The 24,425-nt window shown below is 49.0% G+C and overlaps 1 protein-coding gene across 2 annotated transcripts in view; it reads left to right on the top strand.

Annotated features, from left to right (window-relative positions):
* Positions 1-231: 231 nt before the first annotated feature.
* The window catches only part of RBPMS2 (RNA binding protein, mRNA processing factor 2), a 47,292-nt gene continuing 23,098 nt past the window's right edge, over positions 232-24,425 (top strand). Inside the window, exons 1-2 of one of the 2 annotated variants that reach the window (XM_006273866.4) lie at positions 232-674; positions 23,144-23,221. In XM_006273866.4, coding sequence (XP_006273928.1) covers positions 615-674; positions 23,144-23,221 — 138 coding nt within the window. In that variant the 5' untranslated portion in view covers positions 232-614. The remainder of the gene's footprint in view (positions 675-23,143; positions 23,222-24,425) is intronic. The other variant, XM_006273867.4, reaches the window with a different exon arrangement.

Here is a 24,425-nt window from a genome sequence, read left to right as displayed (position 1 = left end):
GGGGCGGGGCGCGCATCCCACCGGCCCGGTGCTCGGATCGCGGCGAAGCTGCCTGGCCCTTTAAGAAAGTTCATCGAAGTTTCCAAAGTTTTTTTGCGGAAAAAAAAAGCGCGGGGGCGGGAGCGGGGGGGCAGCTGGCGGCCGGGATTGGCTGCGGGCTGCTCCGGGAGGCTGTGATGCAGGGCGAGGGGCCGGGCTGGGCCGACCCCCCTGCTCCCCGCCCGGGGGCTGGGAGAGCTGCTGCTTTTTTCTTCTCCCCGCAAGTGCCGTTGATGAGCGGGTCGGGACGGCGCTGGGCTGCGCTCGGGCCCGGCAGCTGCGGCTGGTTGGCACCTTCCCCGCCCCCCCGGCCACCTCCAGGTGACCCCGGCGCGCTTACAAATAGCCACGCGGCCGCCGCTCCTACCTGCACCGCGCACCGAGCTCCCCGCCCCGCACCGCGCCCCGCACCCGCACGGCCCCCGCGCACCAGGAGGGGAGGCAAGGACTGAGCGAGCGAGAGACAGAGGACGGAAGAGGGGGGCGGAAAAAGCAACCCCCTCGTCCCGTGCGGTCTCTGCACAAAGACGGTCCCGAGGAGCCGGGCGAGCCCGCTCTGCCCCGCCGCCCCCACCATGAGCAGCCTCAACAAGGAGGGCGAGCACAGCAACAGCACCACCAACATCGAGGAAGAGGTAGGGGCTGGCCCTCACCCTCGCCCTGGCCAGCTGGCCTCTTCCCGAGCAGATGGGGCTGGGTCCTGGGGGCTTGGGGGTCCTGGAGGAGGGGGCAGAGCCCAGGGCTTGGCTGCCCTGGTGTTGGGGCGTGGGCTGCCCTGTGGCTCCTTGGCTGGCCTGGCCCGTCTCCAGCTGCGCTGGACTCTTCCTGCCCCTGTTGTGGGTGCTGGGGTGGGAGCTGTGGGGGCTCCTCCAGCCTTCACATCTGCCTGCTGTGCAGAGGTGCCCCGGGATGCAGAAGCCCTGCACGTGGCTTGTCTGGGCTGGGGAGCTGGACCAGGAAGGGCCTAACTGAGGCAACAACAGGCAAAGGAGGAAAAAAGAAAAGAAACTTAAACTTTTTCTAAGCATCTCTTGTGCAGGCGACTCACGGCACAGAGTGAAGCTGCTCCAAGTTTTGTGGGACTTGTGCTGCATGCCCAGCTCTGAGTGGGGGGATGAAATGTTTGTCTTCAGGCTTGGCACCACGGGTGGGCTTGTTGTGGGTTCCTCCCCCCTCTCCCCCGTTTAATGCTAGCTGCTCTCTGGCTCACAGAGAAACTAGGGGAAAGCAGGCTGTCTTGGCAGGCAAGCAAGCTCCTTGCTCAACTCTCAGGCCTGGCAGCCCCTCCATTGCCTTCCTATGGGAGGGGCTGAGTACCTGCAGTAGTGAAAAGATGCTACTCATGTCTGTAGTGTAGGGGACTCTCCCTGGGGTGGCTGGCCAAGGGTCTACTGCACAGCCCCTCTTGAGGAGAAGGGTAAACACCCCTTCTCTCTACCCAGTCACCTGTGGCCTACGGTGAGGGAAACTTTGGGAAATGTGGGGGGAATGTTGAATGCCACCAAATTACCCCAGTTCTGTCACCATAGGGGTGGGCTCTGAAGTGCCACTCTTAACGGGTGCCTGGTTGAGCTGCCTTTGTTGTGCAAGGATTCCTAACACATGATGGGGGACAATATGGTGCTTTGAATGTGGCATCCTGTACACCTGGGAATATGCTGAGACTTCCCCAGCCCTGGTGACTTCTTGTAGACCAGGCTGAGAGGTCTGGAAACATCATTTGACCTGTAATGTGGCTTTTCTCCCTCCCACCCCACCCCCCTGCCTTGATCTTGGTGGGGAGGAATCTGCTGGCCAGGTGTACGATGGTGCTAGTGCTCTGATGGGTGGTGGGGAGCAGGTTTAGGGTGCCTACTCCTACTCCAGACTGGGTGCCAAACCTCCCATGACTCAAAGGACCCCTGTGCCCTGCAGCCTTTCAAGACCTGGAACTTGTGTGGATGTCCAGGCTGCCTCTGCTTGCTGAGATGTAGGCATGCATTTGGCTGTCTATATATTGGAGACCCGTGAGCTTTACAGCAGCTGTTTGGATGAGACAGAGCTGTGTATGGGATGGAGAAAGCGCAGGAGGGATGTCAAACTTGCTATTCTCCTCCCCCGACTCTCTTGGGTGGACTCCACCTGGTTCTGTGCTACACCAAGCAGTTGGTGACGGTGACTCTTACAGACCTGTGTGGGGGCAGAGGGGTTGAACTGAGGCATTGTTCCCCTGGGTGTAACCTGTACAGCACAGCTGGATGGCTGCATTATTCCTGCTTCCTCGTAGCTATGTGCTGCGGGTGGTGGGAGAGCTCCCGTTGGCTGCTGTAATGTCCACCACTACCTGAATGTCGGTCTCTCCCTCTGGGAATTGCTGGTAATGGCTGCCTGCGCCCTCCTGAATTCTGTCTGGTTCCAAGGCATCTCTGAAGAAAGCCCAAAGATGGTGGCCTTCCATGCGCAGTCTGAACCATTCTTTGCGCATCGCCGTGGGAATGCAGCGAGGCACTGTTCTCCATCTTTCACGTAACAGATGCTTTTCTTCCCTCCCCCTCCTGGAGAGTCGTGTAGCAGGGCTGGCGCAGAATGGTGGCCATGTTCTTTTTTCCATCCTAGAGCGTTGAGCAAATGATCCCTGCGTATAGGTAGTGTGTGCTACTGTCTGGATCAATATAATCCTCCGAGGTGCTCTGTTCAATGTAGAATTGCTTGGTGGGGGCTATGAGAATGTACAATGCCACTTGCATAGCGGCTTGGAGGTGTTAGCGGTGAGCGGAGTGAAATGGAGTCCAGCAGTCCATGATGGATGACACCTGCTCTTTCTTTTGAATTTTCTGTTTCTAGGTAGAGAATCTTCTTTTCTGGCTAAACCCTCTATAGCGCATGGCATGCAAGAGATCTGATGGTGGGAGAGCAGTGACACTGCACAGCACACATGCAGTGTCTAGTGAGCTGACTGAACCACGGGTTTCTGTCTTTCTGGGGGGCACTTTCTTTTATGTACACCCCTGTAGGTCTACAGAGAATAGGCACATCTGGCTAACATTCTCATGATGCAGGAAGAAGTGCTAATGGAAAATACCAGTCCAGCAGGAATGGTACCCAGCACCCAATTTGACTATTCATTGGCCTGTGAAGCCCCACAGGGAAATCCATGATGCTCCAGCCCAGTGTGCCAGGTTACAGAACTGGCAAAACCTAATTCTATCTTGGCTGCTTCTGGGTGTATCCTGTAGCTTGCCCAGTTTTTGCAAAAATTACTTTCTACAATGCTTGTTAGCATCTTTTTAATGTCACTTCTCAGTGCTGCCTCTGCTGAGGGTTGCGTAGTTCTCAATTAGTGGAGTGGGCACTGGAAAGCCCAGTGTCCTTCAAATAACACTTTGCACTGTGACAACGTTCTTTTGCAGCGTGAGAAATCGGAAGTTTGGTTGTTCCAAAAATGACAACTGAGGCTAGAACAGGGTTGGCTGCCTTGGAGAAGACTAGCATCTACAGTGGGCTCAAGCATGTCTCTGGGGAGGGATAGAGCTGGCAAAGGAGAATAAGTGTTGCCCCCTCCATTTAACAGAAAATCTCCTTCTGATTGGGTACAGGTGTGGCCAGTCTGCAGTTAGGGTATAGCTGTACCATCAAGGACTCAAAGTAAACCAAAATGGCTTTGATCAATGGCCACAGTGTTTATAGAGGGTCTCTTCTGTTGTCCTTGTTTGGAGCAGTGTCAGCAAGAAGTATTGATGGGTGGGTCATGCCTGCTAAGCATTTCCTGTAATTCTACACAAAAGGGGCATGGGGAGAAGAGGCATCTTGGCTGTAAAGGCTCATTCCAGGATGGAGCCCTGCCCTATGGAAAAGGGTCAAAACTGCAGCGGATGCAGAGTAGCCTCTCAAGCCAGGTGTGTGTCTTAGATTGCAGCCCTTCTACCAGGGATAAGCAACTTGAAACTGGTGATGGTTTGTTGGGGGGGACATAAACTCTTTCAATTCAGGGTCTTGGCTGACTGGAATTCACTCAAAGCTGCAAGTTTGGCAGCAAGTACGGGTCCTCTTCCACTGTACCACAGCTAATGCTTCTGCCTTCTATGCTGCCCTGTCCTGCAACAGCTTTGCTGTTCTTGGTGTGCCCCTAATTTAGTCTTTCTAGACCTGCCTCTGCACTGGCCAGCTTGACCTGCTCCTGTTGTTCTGAAAACTGTTTTAGCAAAACTGGTCCATAGTCACCCACTAGGTTCTGGCACTGCTGCCTCTAATTATCTTCACTTTACAAAATGATTCCTACCCCCCGCTCTCCCACGTACGCACACGCACACTCCTTGATCTTTTCCCAGATGCAGTGCTTTTTGTGGTTCCCAAACTTGGCTTCTCTGTCTGTCTAATCTCTAGGTCCCTAGCTCTCACAGCACTTCCTGATTAATGAAATCTGCAAGTGATAGGAATGTGCCTCTTGCTGCCCCCCCCCCCCCCAAATGTTAAATACTCAGGATGCAACACCAGCCCTGTTCTATTTCTCTAGACACCTTCTTCCTTCCCCCCCCGCCCCCCAACAACCCAAAACTGATACATGACCACTTATCATTATCTTTTGTTTACAATTCTTAAACCAGTCGTCAATCCACATGACAGCCTATGTATGCAGGGTATTCTGAGTTAACATAGAGTGCGAGGGGGAGACTGCACCAAATGCTTTGCCCATGTGCAAACATTGTATCTATAGCCTTCCCTGGAAACCTTCACTTCAGTCTTGGTGTATGAACTGCTCTAGCCAGAGGTTTGCTTAACTATGTGCGTGGGCTCATGCTTCTTATTTATATTACAAGGACCTCTGTCCTAATGAACATCCCCACTGCGGTAAATGTTGGACATATGGAACCAAGATGGTCCCTGCCTTGTCACTGTCTTTCCTCCTCCCCCAACACTGCTCAGGATTCAGTGACTCCTTAAATGTCAGTCCAGTTCCCACAGCAGTACCTGCTAGCAGGTTCAGAGGCACCTGTGAAGGTACTTTAAACAGAGGCAAATCCAAAAGATAAGGGCCACAGGGGCATGTGAGATCCAGGCTAGGGGAGAAGTGATGAGTCTGCCTGCTCTGCTCTGCCCTGCCCCTGTCTGAGGCACCTATTTCAAAAGAATCTCTAACTAGAAGTAGAGCACACCTCCCAAACTGGCTCTGCGTTTACTGGAAAAATGGCTGGGCTTAGCTGGGATGTTCTGCCTCATCTCAGCTACTTCCCAGCCATGATGGAGAATGGGTCCTCATTGGAAGAATGGCCCTGAGTTCTAACTTCTCCCCAGCTGTGGGAGGTGTAGATGGCTTTCAATAGGCTTTACTCTGTTTACATCACATCTGAGGAGTACCTTTATGCAACCATGCTGGCCATCTCTTGTCCCTGGTAATCTGTGCCCTCTTGGAGTCAGCTGCCTTTTTTGTTGCTCTTCCTAAGAAGCCTCCTCCTAAGAGTAGATTCAAATCTAATGGCCCTGTACTGCTACATCCTGACAGTGACCCTGCTCCTTACAATGCGGTGCTTGAGTAGCTAGCGGTCATGGATAACAAGCTTGTCTTAATTACTTCCTTCCGAGCAGTATAGAATGGTGGTCCCATTGTATTTCTGGCTCTTGTCTACCTCCTCTGGGTTATAAAGGCGTGACTTGGAGTATCTGTGTTTGGCTGTGCTGGTTCATCCAATAGATGTCATTACAATCTCCAATTAAATGCAGTGGTACTGAGCACAGAAAAGCAATCTACAAATTTCGTTCATGGTTTGTCCATGAACATGCCCCTTCTGTTTCCAGGCTTTTCCTTCCTTTCCCCAACAGTCTGTTGAATACCACTGCCTGCTCACACAGTAGTGTTCCAGCACCCAAATCTTAAGTGAACTCTCAATTGTGCTAAACTAGTTACTAGTTTTACACATCCCTATGACTCTGACAGTACTCTTTCCTGATTTTTCTTCCATACTTCTACTTTCTGTAGATATTCTCAGGTATGTCACAATTCAGTTTCTGCCTGATCTCTAAGCTCCTTTTTGCAAGTCATTAGATGCAGGGGAGCTCTAACTTCATGTGACCCCCAAGATGGGTCTTCTAGTAAAGCCTAGCCTTGGGAACTGTCTTTTCTAGCAAAAGCTACATCCCACTTGCTAGAAAAAGCAGAAGTCTCATGCTTGGGTTCTTCCAAATAAAGGAAACTTACTCTTTTTGTATGCTTGCTTGCATGCATTTTAAACCAATCGAGAATAGTTTTATGTTCCCACTGTCTCATCACACCTGTCCTAGTCCTGATCTTGCTAGCATCATCTCTGCTGAAGCAAAATGCTCGTATCAGTCCTACTGCAGGAAGGTGTCCTAAGCAGTAAAGTACCTTTTTTTTCCTTTCGTCTAGTACATCATTCTTCATCAACAGCTCTACAGGTTGGAGGTGCAAGGCCCCTTATTGTGAACGCAATGGGGGATACACTTGGATTCTAAGATGCTTATGTATTTGTTCTTAATCCCATGTCTAGCATTTTGTTGTCAATTTGGAGACTGACAAGCTAGGTCTGTTTGGCACTGGAAAATACTAGATGCCTCTGAGGAAGATGTAGATAAGCCTGCAAAGGAGTTATTCCATTATAGGGATATCTTTTTCCCTAACTTACATCAGCCAGGGGGTGGGTTACACTAAAATGGGAATGCTTAGATCATCAAAGATACTGGTGTCCTACCTCATGCCTGTTCTTAGTCACTTCTTGACAAGGAGTTTCTTTGTGCATCTTTGTGACCAACTGTAAAACAGCTTCCCACTGCCATAAGCCACTAGGAGCTTCTGGCCTATTTTTGCCCTGTTCTAACCAGCTAGTTTTTAATCTTTAAATTTCTTTGTGGGTTAACAGTATATGGTTAACAGTTTGGAGTTTTCTTATAGTTGCATTGGATTAATCTACATCGAATGCTCATGCAAGAGCTAAAATCTAAAGTGCTCTCCCTCAAAGATGTTAATGTCTGGTTTAGCCTAAGGCTGTCTGTAATCAGAAACTACATGCCAATGGTCACTCTTGCCTTGCAGATAGCAAGGAGATTGGTCTTCATAATAAAAGTAAAATAATAGTATGCTGCACTATAAGGGATCTCTAGCAAATTGCTGTTCATGGAAGAATTGGATTTTGGCTTTATTAAGGATGGAGTTTTTAGTTGGCCAAAGATTGGTGAAGCATAGCATTGTGTGCTGCCTCTTTTTTTTCTTCTCTTTTTCCCCCCCCCCCCCCCCCCCCAACAAAAAAAACCCAACCAAAACAGGCTGGAATGCAACTTTAGCACACTGAAAAGGTGCGGGGGTGCTGTTTGTGGGGAAATAGCTTTGATACTGGCTTGAGGGGAAGGGTAGGTGGGGGATCTTTAAGTACTAACTACTTCTCATTCCACTCAACTGGGGAATTAAGTTCCTTTACTGGGAAGAGACTTGAGATGAGATGTAGTAATTTGAGAGTTTTTAAAAGGCTATCTGGAAAGCATCTTGGATCCTCTCTCAGACTCTGATCGATTTTAAGTCAACGTAGCTTCATCCAGAAAGGTGGTATGATAACCAGAGAAAGTTGGTTTGTTCTATGCCTGGATGGGAGACTTCAGTGAGAACCCAAGCTGCTGCAGGAAGGGATAGATAGGCAGTGCCTGCAGGTAAAAATGCCAACTGATTACGAGGTCCTACCTTGCCAAGTAGTTGCTGCATGTTTTTGGTAAGAAGGGCTACCTACTTATGAGGCATAGTCTTGGTTAATAAACTAACTAGACTGGAGGTGTTAATCTTGTAGCATGGCAAACCTTCTAGACGCGGTGATCTTGACTTTTGGATCCAAACTTGGATTGTGGGGTTGGTGCAGTCATCCCTGTCTATGGGATGGGGCATGTCAGTGGCTGATGTAAAGCATCTGAATGGCTTGGAATTCTGCAAAGGGTTGTATGCCAATGGTCATAAATGCCTGTCTCTGTGAAGATGATAGTAATGCCAGATAGAGCCACTGCCCTCAAAGGTGTTTCATAAGGGCTAGTGTGAGGCAGTTCTGGCTTCCATACCAGGAAGGAAATGCCCATGCCTTAATACCCTTCTGCGGGGCGGGTGTTTTGAGCTGTCGGAGCTCTCTTTTGGAGGAGACTGAGTGACATGCTGCAGAAATAGAAAGGCTAGGAGGTGAATAGAATGCAAAGACTAGGCAGCGGTAATCAGGTACATATATGCAGCAAAGCTGGAAGACTGGGTGTGTAGTCTCCCCAGGAATTGGCCCCTGGGCCTGCTAGATGCTATCATAATCTGTCTATTAGAGTGGAGAGCTGCTCCCTAGGCCCAAAGTTGTTCCTGGCTTTACAAATCAAAGGTCAGGGAGGGATGGAGTTGAAGTTTTCCTTTAATTTAACATTGGGCTGTTCTGAATCTTCCTGTCTTGGAACAACTTCTCTAAGTCCTGAAGGATGGAAAACCACCCACATTGGAGCAGGCTTAGTTTTTTAACTTGGTTATTAACTGCCTGATGGCCCTTTCCACAGGGAGTCAAGTCCAAGGTCTGTGTTCGGATTACTAATGTCTGTCCAGAGTCTGGCCTCAAACTCCATGACAGTTACTGGTTCCCTCCTTCCTTCCCCCTTGGATATTGTTATGGATTCCATAGCAATATATATGTTCCTTCACATCTTCCAGGCTGCCCTTGAAGGCAGTTACATGGACTGATCTGGGAGCTGAGGCGCTTGTTTCTGACCAAAGGATGGAATATAGGAAGATATTTTGCTAGCTGGTGGGAATGGCCTGAACTGCCCTGCAACCCTAGCTACCAGGCTTCTGAGAGCTGGATTTTTATCCCTCAATGGGGACAATACTCTGAGATAAGAGGGTGGACTCCCTTAAGCTAAGTAGAAGGTCTATGCTTGGACACTGCCTGAGTGCAATGAAAGCTGGGAACTGTGTGCAACTGGCCAGTAAGTCTAGACCCTGACTTGCTGCTTGGAGTGACCACAAAGGCCAGTGCTGCTGGAATGCCAATCTCTTGTTCAGCTGTACGGTCCCCAAATGGCCCAAATGCTCTGTGTAACTCTTGGACACACAATTGTAGCTCTCCCTGCAGATTGCCTATGAGGTGGAAGGCACATGGCGCACAAGTTTCTGGATGTAATCTTGTGTGGATGCTGTTTTGAGTCCCTGGTGGCTGTATCTAGGTCATGCTACCACATTCTCCCCAATACCTAATGTCTGGGGCATGCCTTGTCCTTGCCAGACTCCAAGACCTCTAGATTGCTTTAGAGAAAGAAGACAATTGCAGAAGGGCCCTCAAGGCTCCCCAGTGTGGGTGTAGATTCAGGAGGTACAAGGAACCCCTTCTGCCACTTTCTTCAGACAGGCCTGGAACTTTTCTACAGTAAAGAGGGTGATGGGAGCAGTGGGTTTTCCCCACTTGATGTGTCCCTACTAGCTCCTTCCAACCCCTGCACAGTTCTGCTTGCCTCTATCTGGGCTTAGTGCAGGCCCTCCCTGCTCCTGGACCGTCTTCTTCCTGAGCTTCTGCCCTACATATGCTTTGTTTTATCCCTCTTCCATGTTCGCATGGTCTCCTATAGCAAGACATGGGTTGGGCACAGTCCTGTGTCTGCCTTGGTGTTTGGGGAAGATGTAGGGCCTGAATGCTCAACTAGGTTGATAGTCCCCTTGTACTGCTACTGCTTCTGGCAGTGGACTCCTTCCTCGCATCAGTTCTGGACCAGAACTAATGACCTATTTAAAGGCTGGGACTCCTTCGGCTGAGGGAAGGGACCCCACTCAGGACCTGGAGGTGTGCTCAGCAGGGATACTGCTGTACTACATCAATGACGTAAAGTATCAGAAGTCTAGGGCTGCACCTTGTATCTGAAATCCATGGCTGACTACAGTGTCTTGCTGCTAGTGAAAGGGTGACACTAACCCTGGATGGTGACAGCCTTTGTCTATGGAGCATGTTGGGCAGGAACTTCCTCCAGTGCCCTGGGCACATCTCCTTGGTCCTTCTGGTCCTGGCCTCTTCTTTTACCTAGAACAACCAGCCATACACTGGGGAGATGAAGACCCGGGTGCAGCCATCTGGAGCCACCAACCTCCTTGTCTCAGTGATCCTGGGCCCATAGCCTTAAGCAGTTTGAAGGGCTGAGCTCCTCTAATGTGGTGCAGAGAACGCTACAGGAGTGAAGGACCCCTTCCCCTGCCTGGGCCCCTAGTGCATGGGATGCATGCTATACTTGAGTCTTCCTGTCAGGAGGTTTCTGAACGCTTTTTTTTCCCAATGGGTTGTGCTCTAGGCTGAGGTTGGGTGTGAGCGGCTTTCAGGGTGTTGGCTTCCAGACTCTTGCTGCTCCATGTACCCGTTTGGTCTGGGAGTCCTTGCACCCCTCAGTAACACTCCTGGCTGTGAGTGGTCACTGACTGGGGGGAGGGGTGTTACTTGCTCATAATGATCCACAGTTGATTAGAAGTCCAGTAGTCCTGTTACTTGAACTATGCATCATGACACTCCCTGTTGATCTGTTCTCTGTCCACTTCAGTCATGGACTACCGTAGTGGGCTCTTGCTATAAGCCTCAGTCAGACTTTCCTTGAACTCTGACATCTGAGGCTGTAGCAAATGCTCCAGGCAGTAACCTGTTTCTTGCTGTAGCTGCGAACGGAGTTGGGCTAATAACAGAGCAGTAGAAGCTCCCTGGTACAGAGCTGAGCACTGTGCTCCAGCCCAGCAGGGCTTCCTTGGGTTGGGCCAATGGTACTAATCTTGTGCACCATTTTGTGGGACTTAGCCTGCTGTACCAGGCTTATCTCCATCCATGTGCTTCCTGCCCTGTCTCGCAGAAACTAGCATCTGTCTCCCTTTCCTGGTGAGCTCCGAGTACAGTCTTCCTGCCCTGACCACAGCAGCTGGGCTAGAACCCAGTTTTAATACAGCTCCCTGTAGCCAGATGTGCAGGATAAAACTCCCCTGCATCCCCTTCAGCCATTTCTGAGCTTTAACTCTTTTTTTTTTTTTTTTAATTGAAAAAAGAGGGAGTCCTCATTGCTTCCTCCCATGCACTTGCATTGCTTTGCTTTAGCCAGCACAGCTTTACTGATGGCTGCCATTAAACTGACACTGCATGCCTCCATCCCTGTCCCTTGTTCCCCTTGCATGAACAGGACTGCTCTTGCTTTGGATTGGGGCCTAAGCACTGGTGTGCTGCATAGGGGAGCTTGGCATAGGCTCTCTTTGTCTCCATCAGTCATTCTTACCCATGACTTGTTTAAAATCACTTTCATGCCTGGCTGGGCAAAAAGGATTGACTGTTGCAAGTCCATAAAGGCATGAGAACATGAGGCTGATAGCATCCGACTCCTCATGCACCATTGGGGAGGGCAGGTGGCTGCACCACAGCTCAGGTGTGCAGTCATAGGGGGCAGGGGGTAGGTGGAAAAAGCTCTCACTTCATTCTTGGATACAGGTGTCCCACTCCCTCCATCCTCCATGTGCTGCTTGTTAGAAGTTCTTCTATGCATGCCTCTGATTTGATAGAGGTAGCCATGTTGCTTGAAGTCCAGCCATATAGACTGTCACTGATGGGTATGCAAAAACAGTGGCTGGTCTGCCCTAAAAAGTAGTAGCAGATGTATCTTTGCCAGTGCATGAAGATCCTTTCTTCCCTCCCTGACTGGTATAGTAAGATCTCTAGTTATCAGATGGCTTAGTCTTCTGCAGGCAACTGACTGACGTGAACCAGGGGCAGGCAATTACTTCAGGTGGAGGGCCACTTACTGAGTTTTTTGGCAGGCCATCGGGGGCCGCATGGCAGGTAGCCAGGGAAAGACTAAAATTAATTTGTGTGGGTTTTTTTGTTTTTGTTTGTTTGTTTTTTTAGGGGCCCTGCGGGCCAGATAGAAGCAGCCAACCAGGCCATTCTAGCCCATGGGTCACATTTTGCCCACCCCTGATGTGGACAGACTGCTCTGAACGAGCTTTGACTCAAAAAGCAAATTCAGACCCTTGTCTGGGGCTCTGGAGAGTACTCCAGGGTGGGGGGAGGCAGGCCGGGGAGAACAGTGACTTCATTAGAGCACTCCTCGACTGCACTGCTGGGCTAGACGCTAGGAATGTCTGCCCCCGCCCCCCAGAAATGCGTCCGTCTGGCTGGCTATCGCATTCTGTCTTAAGTGGCTTTTGAAATATGACTGTCACATTGAGTGAAACCTTTGGGGAAGCCATCTCGGTAGCATGTGTCCAGGCTGGAATATGGCTGAGTGGCAGGATGCTCTTGGGTGCTTGGGAAGCTTTAAATGACCAGCAGTCAGCCCATGGCTGCCAAGATGGGATCCTGTCTGTACTGACTACATCCTTTCTCCTGCAGAGGAGGCCATTTCCTGTTCTTGAACACTATGAAGGGCTCTTTCTGTGATCCCAAGCTGGATAGGCATGGATGCTGCTATGCTTGCTGTTCTGTATTCAAAGATCCTTCAGTCTTGCCTTGAAGGCCCAGTTTCAGGACGAAAAAAGCAGGTTGGGTCTTATGCTGCATTTAGTTCTTGGTCTTGGACTTTCAGAGTAGCCAGTGCAGTGGTTTTGTGATAGTCTCCCCCAGGAATTGGTGTGCCTTCCCCACCCCGGTCTACTGACAAGAACATGGCTTCTGTTGCTACTACCGCAAGCTGGGGGCCAAGTGCCTGGAGGGTCCCAACACTTGGTCTTCTGAATAGGGACTTTGGGCGTCTGTCTTTCTGGCTGGGCAGGGACTGGGCTATTATGCTTGGGAAGATCACTGCAGTTCACCAGAATTGCTGCAACTCAAGCGACCTGCCCTGAAACCTTCCTGTACCTTTTTTTTGTGCTCTCCATTAGCAGGAGGACAGCTTACAGGCCCTTCTTTGAATTGGGATCATTTTAGAAATGTTAACTCCCCTTCAAAGTATTTAAAGGGGGAATACATCAGACCAGGGCTTATTGTCAGTGACAACCTCTTTTATTAAATACAATTTCACTTTCCATGCAGAATCTGGCCTTTCTAACATGGTGCCTAGTGGCAGGAACTTAAGCCTCGGAGAATACATCTTGAGCTGACAGATGAGTCTGCCAGCTAACGTAATTTTTCTAATCTTCGTGGTTGAAGTTCTAAATGTTTCTCTTCCTGCAGTCCTGTTTTGCAAGCTCCATGTTCCTTGCATTACTCAGGAGTGCCTTATAAGTCCCGGCTCCTACAGCTGACTGCATCACAGCATTCCATCAGCCTGTCGTCAAGTGGCCCCAGCTGCATCTCGTCCAGAGCTCCAGGCTCGGCGGAGCTGATGCGCAGCACTGTGAACCGGCCATGGGGGCCACGGCCGTAATCCCCTGTGAATCGTGTGTCCCAGCTGCATGGGAGCGCTGCCTGGCTTCTAATGCACGAGGGGGCTGCCCTGTCCTGCAGGTGGAATACACGGTGTGCCTTCTTTAAAAGTGGCTGCACAGCTATGTTTATAGCAGATTATCACTTTTTTTTTTTTTGAGGCAGTTTTCCAAGAAAACCTCTCTAATGCTGCTACACATCTCTGGCAAAGCAAGAGCCTTGGTGTCTGTAGTGATAGTGCACACACTGCGGATGTTGAAGCCACGTAACTCATGACGGGAAGAGCCAGGGGGCCCGGGGGGAACTTTAATGTCTGTGGGTTCAGGCCGTCTGAGCTAAGATCACCTGCTTGTAGAGGAGAGCTTCACTTGGCTAAAATTGGTCCATGTACCATGGGACACATCTGAGCTCTAGGTTTAAGAGCTGGATCAGCATTTTCTGTGGATAGCACAGGTGGCTGGCATGTTAGCTAAGGTTTTGAAGAGTACCTTTCCCCTTGAGGGGCCCCTAAAATTGAGGCTCGCTCAAAGCCTTTTTTAGATCTAGCTCTTCCTTTTAAAACTTATGCTTGAGACTACCTGACAGGCTGTTCTATTGGCACTGCTTGGTGGATATAGCCATGATGCAAGGCTTTCCTTCCCAGGTCAGTTCACTGCTCTTGGTTATGTTGGGCAGGGCCAGCTTCTGATATCTATTGCTCACTAGCTGGTTGAGGTGATAGTAGAGGCAGACCTGGGCAAGAATCAAAGTGACTAATTCGAGAGGAATCTCTGGGCAGAGGGGAGTATGAACACCTGGTTAGTATCATCTTTAGACAAATTGGAAGACTGGGCCAAAAGCAGTCTCATGAGATTCAACAAGGACATGTTCTGTCCCAAGTGCAGGACTTTGCACAACCCCATGCACTGGTACAGGCTGGGGGCTGACTAGCTGGGCAGCAGCTCTGTAGAAAAGGACCCGAGGTTTACAGTGAGCAATAAGCTGAATATGAGCCTGCGGTGTGCCCTTGTTGCCAAGAAAGCTAATGACATACTGGGCTGCATTGGTAGATGTGTTGCCAGTAGGTCAAGGGAAGTGATTATTCCCCTTAAGCACTGGTGAGGCCACATCTGGAATACTGTGTTCAGTTTTGGGCCCCCCACTATAGAGAGGATGTGGACAAATTGGAGAGTCCAGTGGAGGGCAACAAAAATGGTGAAGGGTCTGGGGGACATGACTGTGGGAACTGGCCTTATTTGGTCTAGAGAAAAAAAGACGGAGGGGATTTAATAGCATCCTTCAGTTACCTGAAGCGGGATTTGAAAGAGGATGGAGCTGGACTGTCTTTAGTGGTGGCAGATGACAGAACAAGGAGCAACTTCCCTTCAGCAAGGGAAGTTTAGGTTGGATATTGGGAAGAATGTTCTTCCCTAGGAGGGTAGTAAAACATTGGAGCAGGTTACTCAAAGGTGGTGGAAACTCCATCCTTGAAAGCTCTCAAAACCTGGCTAGGCAAAGCATTGGCTGGGATGATCTAGTTGGGTATGATCCTGCTTTAAGCAGGGGGTTGGACTAGACCTGCTGAGATCCCTTCCAACCCTCATTTTCTATGATCTTGTCCAGTCCTTTGGCTGCTAGGTCAGACTGTGTTCTGGTCTGGACTGAACTTTAAGCATCCATAAATCTGAGTGGTAAGTGACTTGGAAAACAAACCATGCACCAGCAAAAGGTTGAATCTGCTCCCATTGTTGAGGGCCCCTGGGCTATTGCCACGGGCAAATGACAGAACTTTGTCATGTGCAGGTAACTCCAAAACGCTGGGACTGGTGGGTGGTACTAGTAGAACAGGCTTAACATTGGAATCAGCGCAGTGTAGGCTGGAGCAAGATATTGGTGCTTCTATGTAACTGGAAGGGCTGCAAGTCTTGCCCTGTTGAACAAAATAGCACAGGGCTTGTCAGGGTCTGAACCAGCACTGTCTTAGCTTCTGGTCTGACTTCTGATTGGTAAGACACCAAACTTTTTTCTTGCCTGGAGGCCTTGCTTTTATCTAGAAAGGGATAGAGCCTTACCTAAGCAGAAGGAATGTGTGCTCATGACTGAAGGCAACACTCAACAAGAGGTGGTGTGTTTGTGTTTGTTTAAACTGTTCCTAAAGGGATTTAGGTGTGAAAGTCCACCCCTCCCCCCACCTGCCCCCTTAAAAAAAGTTGTCCTCCCTTGTCTCTTGGTCTAACTCTTGTCAGTAAAAGTTTTCAGGTGCCTGAAGTTCTGATATTCCTACTGCCCTCAAGCATCTATGCCAGTGGTTCCTGACCTTGAGTTGTGACCCAAATGAGGGTCACGGGGCAATGCCAGTGGTGCCACACAAAGGATGAGCCATGCCACGTGCCGGGAACTCCTTCCCCAAGGCTGATATGGCCGCGCTCTGTTCCCAGCAGCGTATCACAGCAAAAAAAAGGTTGGGAACCACTGATCTATGCGCCAAGTGGCTCAGCATTCTCTTGTACGTGTGCAGCCTGTTCTAGACAACTACTATTTCCTGAAGGGCTTCAGTTGGTGCACTTTGAGTGTGCCTATGGAATTGGGCACTGCACAAAAGACTGGCTATAGTGTGTATTCATTCTTTCTTACTTTTGCAGTGAGAAGCACTAGTGGAGTTGGTGCATTTAACTTGTTTTCCTCCTTCCTCTGCCTATGCTAATACAAAATTGTTTTTCCATCTCCAAGGCCGTGGGGCAGAGGGTTGCCAGCCTGGCTATATGCCAAGCAGGGTGAGGACATTCCACCCCCATCTGACTTCTTGTGGGAACTGGAACAGTGTTAAGGTTGACCTCTTCAAATTGGGATGGTGAGATGTCTGCATCCACTTAGCTTTTTGCGCTGTGAATCTTGTCCTGGAGTTGAGCATCACTTTCTTTAAAGAAAAAAAAAAAGTGTCTGTTGCTTCTCTAATGCTCAGAAAAGGAGTAATGCTTTTTTTTTCCACATAATTTGGTGTGGGGGGAGGTGGAGAAGGAGAATGGAGTTGGATAGAGAGGTTGCTGCTCTAGATCAACATTATCTAAGCCTCCCAGCCTGACCTAGGGTTGCAAGTGCTATGGTAGATGGTTGTAAGGAAGAGATGCAGTGTGATGCTAGATAGAAACTGGCTAAGGAGAGCACCCCGGTCCCATACTTAATGATTCTCTCTCAAATCTGCCTCTTTGGTTGTACCCATTTCCTACACCTGTGGAGTTAATGCTACTGAGGTGAAACTTTGGAGGAGGGGAGTGAGGGGCAGAGGATAACAGGATTTGCCTCCCAGTGTGGTGCTATTGGTGAGACTTCTTGAATCCAAGATTGGAGGCTGTGCCTGCTGCTCTGCAGTGGGGAATGGGGAGAGAATTCCTTACTCTTCTCCAAGGAGAGACTTTTCTCATGGTCCCAAAGGGCCACCCCCACAGAATGCCCTACTCTTCTCAAAACGCTGGGTTTTAAAGGCAGTTCCAGGAATACTTGTATGGGCTCAACACTTTGCCCCTAAGCACCAAAGAGCCTGCCTGAGTCTGGTGCTACAACAAGAGCACAGGACACTAGAGATGTTTTGGGGAGGGTAAAGGGGCAGCTGTTCTAGAAGCACCTGGAGTCCTGGTCTATCGGAAACTGGATCTCTCTCAGACCAGACCATCTGGGAGTTGTCCCACTATCCCAGTTGACTGCACCAGCCAACTGACATGGAGCATCATTACCAATAAATCAATACCTCCTTATTGTATAAGTGATGGGGCTTGAGAGCACATGTGGATTTCAGTCCCTGGAGCCCCTTTCTTGCTCTTCCTTCCTCCAGAGTTTGCACTTCTGTGATCTTCATCCTAAGGCATGTGCATATATACCTGGTGTCTGTCTATTTTCCAGACATCTGTAACATTCCCTTGTGCTATAATCTCTGTATGTGGATTTACTTTCCCTTCCCTGGATGGAAGGGTTGAGAGGGGTGGGAGGAGGGGAAGCGAGGGTCATTGCTAAGGGGAGCTGAGAAGCGAAGCTATGGCATACAAGGTTGTGGGAAATGGGACATCCAACCAGGTCCCAAGCCAAATGCGTGGCTCTTACCCAGTGCAAGTTTTCAAGAGTGATTGGTTTCTCTAGACTACTTCCTGTGAGAAGGGCCAAACTGGTTGCTGGCAGCAGTTGGAAGTTGCCCAGGACAATCTCCCACTCTTCCCCAAGTCTCCTGTTGAGCTTGGACAAGCAATGCTGGAATTTGAGAGCTGATTTTTTTTCCAGTGGCTTATTCTACTTAACATGGCTTGAACAATTTTCAAATACTAGCGGGGGAGACTGTGCCAGAGCCCTTCTCTTCCTACCTTTGTTGTAAATGGATTAAATTAATGTTGATGGGGACTGTGTAATTCAGAGTGAATTGTTAATGTGAACCATGCTTGTCCTGAGCTCAACACATCACTTTAGAAGCACAGGAGACCAGGAAGGAGATCTAAACTACTCAAGCTATTTCCCAGGACTCCTTAAAGATCTCCCTGATCCACCTGAAACTAATGCAGCTCTTTCCTTCTAGCAGCCCTGTCACAAGGACTTACTGATCAACACCTCATAGGACCATGTTAAATACCATTAGGGATGTTTCTTTCTATCTGAACAGAAAAAGCATCCCCCTCCTGCAGGCGAAGTGTACTAGGAATCCTGAAATATTGAAGAGGGAAGGCACCTTCACAAGGCTAATGCATGTGTAAGCACAGAGCTTGTAGTGTGGCTGCTTTCCATGCAGAGAAATGGGCCAGTGTCCTCTGGGAACACATGGCAGATGCTTGTTGTACTCTGAACTGATGCTATTCAGCCACCAGCTATGCACAGGCAGCATCTGTGCAGGTGTTGTGTATTCAGTAGTTCAAGCAGCCCTGACCAGCAACTGGAGCATATGAAGAGCCATCTTTTCTGCAGCAACAACTAAGCAAGCAGAGCCTGCTGAATAATATGGCTGCCCACAATAGATCCTTTCTAATGCTCTAGATGTGTCCTAGATGAAATGCCACATAGTACTCCTGCTGCCAAGGGTCTGGCTTGTCCAAATGCAGAACAGGCTAAAATGGCCTTAAAGCAGGGATGGGATTAGGTTGGGACCTTGCCTGTAGCAAAGTAGGAGTCAGTCTAGTGGCTAGGGGTGAGGATGGGATAGGTTACACTAGATACCCATTTAGGGAGGGAAGGGAAAGGGTGGTTTCTCTGCTAGTTGCTTGACTAGAATAGTCTGAAGAATTTTAGCTGGAAGGAGAAACTTGAACATAGTTCAAGGATGCTTGTCTGGTCTGATGCTCTGTAACTTGGCTTTGATCTCTGGTGCTGCCAGTCAGATGAGGTGAACAGCTCTATCCCAAGTGAGGCCAAGAGCTTGGGACTGTTGCAACTTGAATGTCTACTTTTTTTGCTGACTAGGTTCTTTGGGTGAATCTGATATATTTTATTAGACCAACTGAAATAGTTGGGGGGTGGGGGGGATTCTTGGCAAGTTTTCAGGTCTAAAAAGCCTTTGTTGGGCTGAGGAAGCCTCTGCAGTTTGTGTGCTCTTCCTGGATGGAATAAATAGTAAAGAAGCCAAAGGCTGGGCTGGTCTGCATGTGAAGTAGGCAGTTAGTGAAAATGTAAATTGAGGAGTCAGTGGGTGATGGACAAGCTGGGTGGGGAGAGAGGGGGGATGAATGTAGCAGGTAAATAGTGGAGAGGTACCTGGGGAGTCGGATATCGGGCAGTTTCTAATGAGTTGTAAGTCCAATGTCTATATTTAGTCCATGGCTTGTTAGGAGACCAGGCTCTATGAATTCCAAGCAATATCTATACTGGGGAGCTCTTGCAGGCCCAGCTATGTGGGTGGAGGATGTGATGAGGTGTGATCTCTGACACACTGTACCAGGAAAAATCTTCCCCACCCCCGCCTTGCCATGTAGGTAGCTTTTATTGATGTTCTTTGGCTGGGGGAGGAGGGGGCTCAAGTGGGAGAGAGGATGGTAGCACACCAAGGCAGAATACAGCACAGCATTGTTCTGCCAGGATAGACTGGTGGCAAACACTGTGGAAAGGCAAAGCCCACTTTTCTAAGGAGGGTAGTACTCGAAGACCACTTGAAAGCTGTAGTTCTGGGAAGTTCTTGGGTAGCTTCTTTTGTCTAGAAACGAATCTTTTATTGTTCTGGGGAGGATGGGGGTGGGTCTGAGATGACACTTACCTTGTACTATCTGTTGGGCTTGCTGGCATAATTAATAATCCTAGGAAAGAGATGCAAACATATGTTCTTGTAAGTGGGAGAGACTTCAGGGGAAAAGTAGGTCTCCTGTAAGTTTGTTTGTTTGTTTTGGGGGGGGGGAAGGGGAGCAGAGGGGGGCCTTGCCTGGCTCTTGAGCACGGAGGAAGCTTGCACAGTTGGCTACTAAAACTAGGGACTAGGCACTGTCCTGTCCACACTACATGTATAAACTCATCCAAGCTGGTGGACCAGGGGCATGCACTAGTGTTCCCTTTTTTTTTGGGAAAAAGGGAGTAGGGAAGGCTTAACACTGAGCTGTGACATTAGGCAGTAACCTCCTCACCCCTCCAGGGTAAGAGAAAGGGAAATGGCTGAACAAGCCCTAGAACTGTTCCTGGAAAATTTTTAACTGGGCTACCCAAAGCAATAAGCTTCTTAGGAGATCAAAGCAGTTTGCAAGGGGAATAGTTTTATGACTAGCCCCCTGTCCTCAACTCCAGCTGAGCGTGAGGGAGAGACTAACTGGCAGAAGAGCACTGCCTAGTTCAACATTAACCGGTAGAATGCTGCAATTGCAAAGGCATGCATTTCCTTGTCCAGGGTATTAGGGAGAATTGTGAGAGCTGGGGGAGGAGAGGGGGTAGAGTTGTGTGTCCTGAACTCATAAGTGAAGCAGCCTTCCAACTGCAGGGACAGCTGGAATAGGATAAGGAGAAATGAAACTAATAGCTCACCCAGGCAGTAGGTTTAAGCTCACTACAGCTGAGAAGTATCTTCTTGCCTGTCTTGGGCCAGAAAGGTTGAGCTCCAGAGGCTCCATGATTTGAGCATTTGAAGGCAGTACAAGAGATGTCAAACTGATAGCATCAGTTCCATGATGGTGGGTGGTCCGCAGCACTCGAAAGGTACCGTGAGAGCTTGGGTGAATCTGGGTGGACTGGCAACTGTCCAAATTGCCACTTCCTATTGGACTTCTATGTGCTCACTAGCAGCTGACTTAAAGCTTCAGCTGCCTGCACACAGCATAGCTCCATGCAGCAAGAGGTCAAGGCAAAATCACTTTGGCTTGCTCACAAACCAGGGGACTCCCCAAGGGGAGGTGTGGTGAGCCAGATCAGGAAACTGCAGAGCCCAAATTCTGGCAGTAACTAGGGGTAAATCTAGGACTTCCCCTCTACCCGCAAGCTTCTTGTGTACAAAACTGTCTTTCCTAGCTCGGTGTAGGGCTTGATCCTAGGTTTTTAATATAACAAATCTAAGTTTTTTGGCTCCTCATTTGTGTTGCCTCTCTTTATGGTGCTTTGACAGGTCTCATCTCTTCTGGGAGAAACTGCCCATAAAAAGGGGCAACTCATGCATATGTATCTGACTGATTCATAGCCTCTTAGTGAGTAATCCTGAAGAGAACTCCCTACTCCTGTAGCCAACTATTCAGTGAATCCTTGACCTAAGCTGGAGAGATGCACCCTGAAAGTCCAGGGGATGGTATGCATAATAAAGCTTGTAGCTCCATGATGGTGGATGGAAAGTGGGGGAAAAACTGGAATTCAGGTGGTTCTCATGGCCATAAAAGAGCCATGCTGAAGATGTACTCAACATACCCTCCAATGCGTGAGGGCAGCAAAGAGTGATGCAGGGAGGAGGGAGTACACTTTCTCATGATTTGGTTTAGTCTGGACCCCTCAATCATGCTCTTTAAAATCTCTACAACCTATTTCCAGCAAGTAATCAAGGAACTAAAAGCAATGGCCATGGCTTAAGACAAGATGGAAAAAAATGCTCCACTCACGTGTCCACCAGGGATCTTGGATCTTCTGTTTTTACCTATCCAGCTAAAAGGGGGAATGGGCAGCTGCAAAATGTGCTTGTACAGGCTGAGCACTTAAGTTTAGAAGTGCCAGCTGCATGATGTTACAAATGGGAGGAAGAACCTCCTTGGGAAGTGAATGAGCTCCTTTGAAGTAAGCCAGGGTACAGCAAGCCTCTTCAATGTGGGTCTTCAGCTGGAGTCTCTTCCCACCTGGTGACAGTCTTTCCACTTGGATGTGGTGCTAGAATGGCCTGCCTTGTTTCTGAACTTCCTGGCATTGGTGAAGGAAATGCTACCTGTATAATTTGAGGTGTATGATGGCCCCTCTGATCTAATGGTGAAAATGGTTTCTTAGCTGATGGAAAGCTTCAGTAGGTCATGCCCTTTTTGAGATCTTGTTGACAGCTACCAAAAACTACTGTTTAACAGAAGTTCCCAGTTGGGGTTTTTACCCCTCAAATTTGACTAATGCCATAAGTAACTTCCTTGTTCAAAATGGGTTCCCTCTTCCTTTTTGCCAATGGGGCTGAAGATGGCAAGATGTCAATCACTCTTCCCCTGCAGCTTATCTGCTTTTTGGAGGGAAGACTGTTCTTGGAGATGGTAACTGCCTCCTTATCTATGGGTAGGTCTTCAGCTTCACTGAGAACTGGCTGTTCCTATATGCTCTAGGGTATGACACTGGGGCTAGTCACCAGATAAGACCCAGTGAAAGATGCATGTGGGGTAGAATGATGGTTGAGGGGGAGCTGCAGATGGTGGATGGCCTGGGAGATGGAAGAGCAGTTCAGGCAACCTCCTGTGAACTCTTCTATGTGCGATAATGCTGCCTGCAGGAAGGCTTCTTGCAATGATGAAAGCTCCTCTTGCTTACATGACCTTTTTTCCTTTTGAGGGCTATGCAGCCTGAGCTCTGATTCCCAACCAAACAATAACCTTCTGCCATCCATGGGCATCTTCTCTACCTGGTACTCTTACAACAGCTCTTTCCCTTCTCCTCTTCCTGGCCTCTTCTTGCTCAGCACCTCGTATCTGGTGGAGACTTATACCTAGTTTCTTATGTAGCTGCTTCCCAGGTCCCTTTTTAGTTCTTGTACCAATTTGGGGGGGCGGAGAGGGGAATGGAAATAACAAACTTGCCCTAGAGGCTAAGGGAATGTGGACTCTCCACTTTGATTTGCCCCAATGGAGGAATGCTTTCGTGGGCGTGAAGGCTGGATCACAAATGAGAACCCTCGTGGCAACGGAGAGGAGTTGGTTAACAGACCACTTGTAAGGCTGGCAGTACTGCTAGCCAGGCCATATTTCAGGACTAAAGTAACTTCCAGTCAGAAGGGGGTTTCTCAGAAATCATTGTGCTTGGATTAAAAACATGTGTCTTTTGACACTAGAGCACAGCTTATTTCATACTGAGGGGCAGAGTCTGGGCCTTTGTTCACACCCAAACTGGAGAGCTGTGCAAACCAAAATCCTGCATAGGTCTAAAATCCCCCTGGAGATTGGCTCTAGCATATACAGGCTTAAGCACCTCCTTTTTGGTTCCTTCCACTGTGAAGGATCTCTAGCACTGCCTTTTGAAGATGATGCTGACTTCAGAAGTGAATAACTTCTCTTGCTTTAGGTGGCTGGCAATTTACAGCCCACAGGCTGGATCCAGCCTGCAGAGTTGGATACTGTTAAAAAAACAAAAACAAACAAACAAAAAAAAACCTGTTGTGTGGTTTTCTTTTGGTGTGTGTTTTGGTACTCAGTATTGACCATATCTCCTAGGTACGGACACTGTTTGTCAGTGGTCTTCCTGTCGACATCAAACCCAGAGAGCTCTACCTGCTCTTCCGACCGTTCAAGGTAAGCAGAGGCAAAATAAAGCTAAAATTAAGTGCACAGTAGAAGCAAAATGCTGGAATGACCTGCATTGAGTAGTACTGACTCTTTTTTTCCAGGAAGATGTTTCTGAGTGGAGATTTACCACACTCCAGCATCACATGTATTGGCGTTCCCATACTGGAAAAATGGTGGCAGGGCACTTTCAAATGAGCTTTAGTTCAAAGTGCCCTGCCACCATTTTCAGCATGGGGATGCATGTGATGTTTTGGGTTCTCTAAATTTTTTGGAAAAAAAAAGTGTGGCTGTCAGAGCTGCACTAATTTAAAGTGCTCCTTCCCCCCCCCCTCCCCCCCCTTGCTTCCCAGAGCATGTCTAGAAATGCCCAATGCTTCTTTCATAAAAGGGAAGTGAAGAGCACCAGGGTCCCTAACAATATTTAGAGGAATAGGAGTCCTCTAGGCCAACATGAGCTAGATCCTGCCACCATTGTGAAAACTGGGTTGTTGCTGGGTAGATGACAGGCTTGGGAATACCTTGGCTTGAAGTGAACAGCCAAATGACCACAGCACCTTTCTCCTTGCATAAGGGCAGCTGGTGAAAAGGCCAGTCTTTGCCCAACACAATGACCCTAGAGCACAGGATCCTCAGCCACAAGGTAAGTGCTTGGGATGGGAAGGAGCAGAAGTGATAGTAGCCATGTAGGTTAGTTGTTGGCCCTTGCCAGCCTGAGCCAAGGCTACAAGCAGTTTGCTGTACAAGAGGGAGCTGGAGGGAGGAATTGGACAGCACCATGGTGCTGTCCAGGTATCTGGAGCACGTCAGTGCAGTATCTCATGGCTCGGGTCATCTGCTCTAGGCAAAAAAGTGCCTATGGCTTCTGGCACCAAAAATTGGCACTCCTTTGGGGGCCTGGGAGTCATGGTCCAAATGGACGTGTTGGTGCCTTGGTTGGCAGCCTGTACAGTCCAGGTGGTGCTACTTAGCCTGAAAGTGCTAGCCAGGCAGATGCTGCTTTGAATGTTGAGGGACCAGAAATGGCTACTTGGGATGAGGTGGCCCCATATCTGAAGCAGGATGCCCTTTCCTCCAGGTTCACTGCCTGAGCCTTCACTGTACTGCTGCATGGTGGCTAGGGAAATTAGGTGCATTAGTGACACTATCCACTTGCTACTGAGGTGGAGCATCTTTCCCTGAGCACTAGCTCCTGTTTCTAAGCTAGTTCTCC

The sequence above is a fragment of the Alligator mississippiensis genome, chromosome 11 (genome assembly GCF_030867095.1).
Source record: "Alligator mississippiensis isolate rAllMis1 chromosome 11, rAllMis1, whole genome shotgun sequence".
NCBI classification, from domain to species: Eukaryota; Metazoa; Chordata; order Crocodylia; family Alligatoridae; genus Alligator; species Alligator mississippiensis.
Note: the sequence above shows the minus strand (reverse complement) of the source record. Positions and strands in the feature narration are given on the sequence as shown.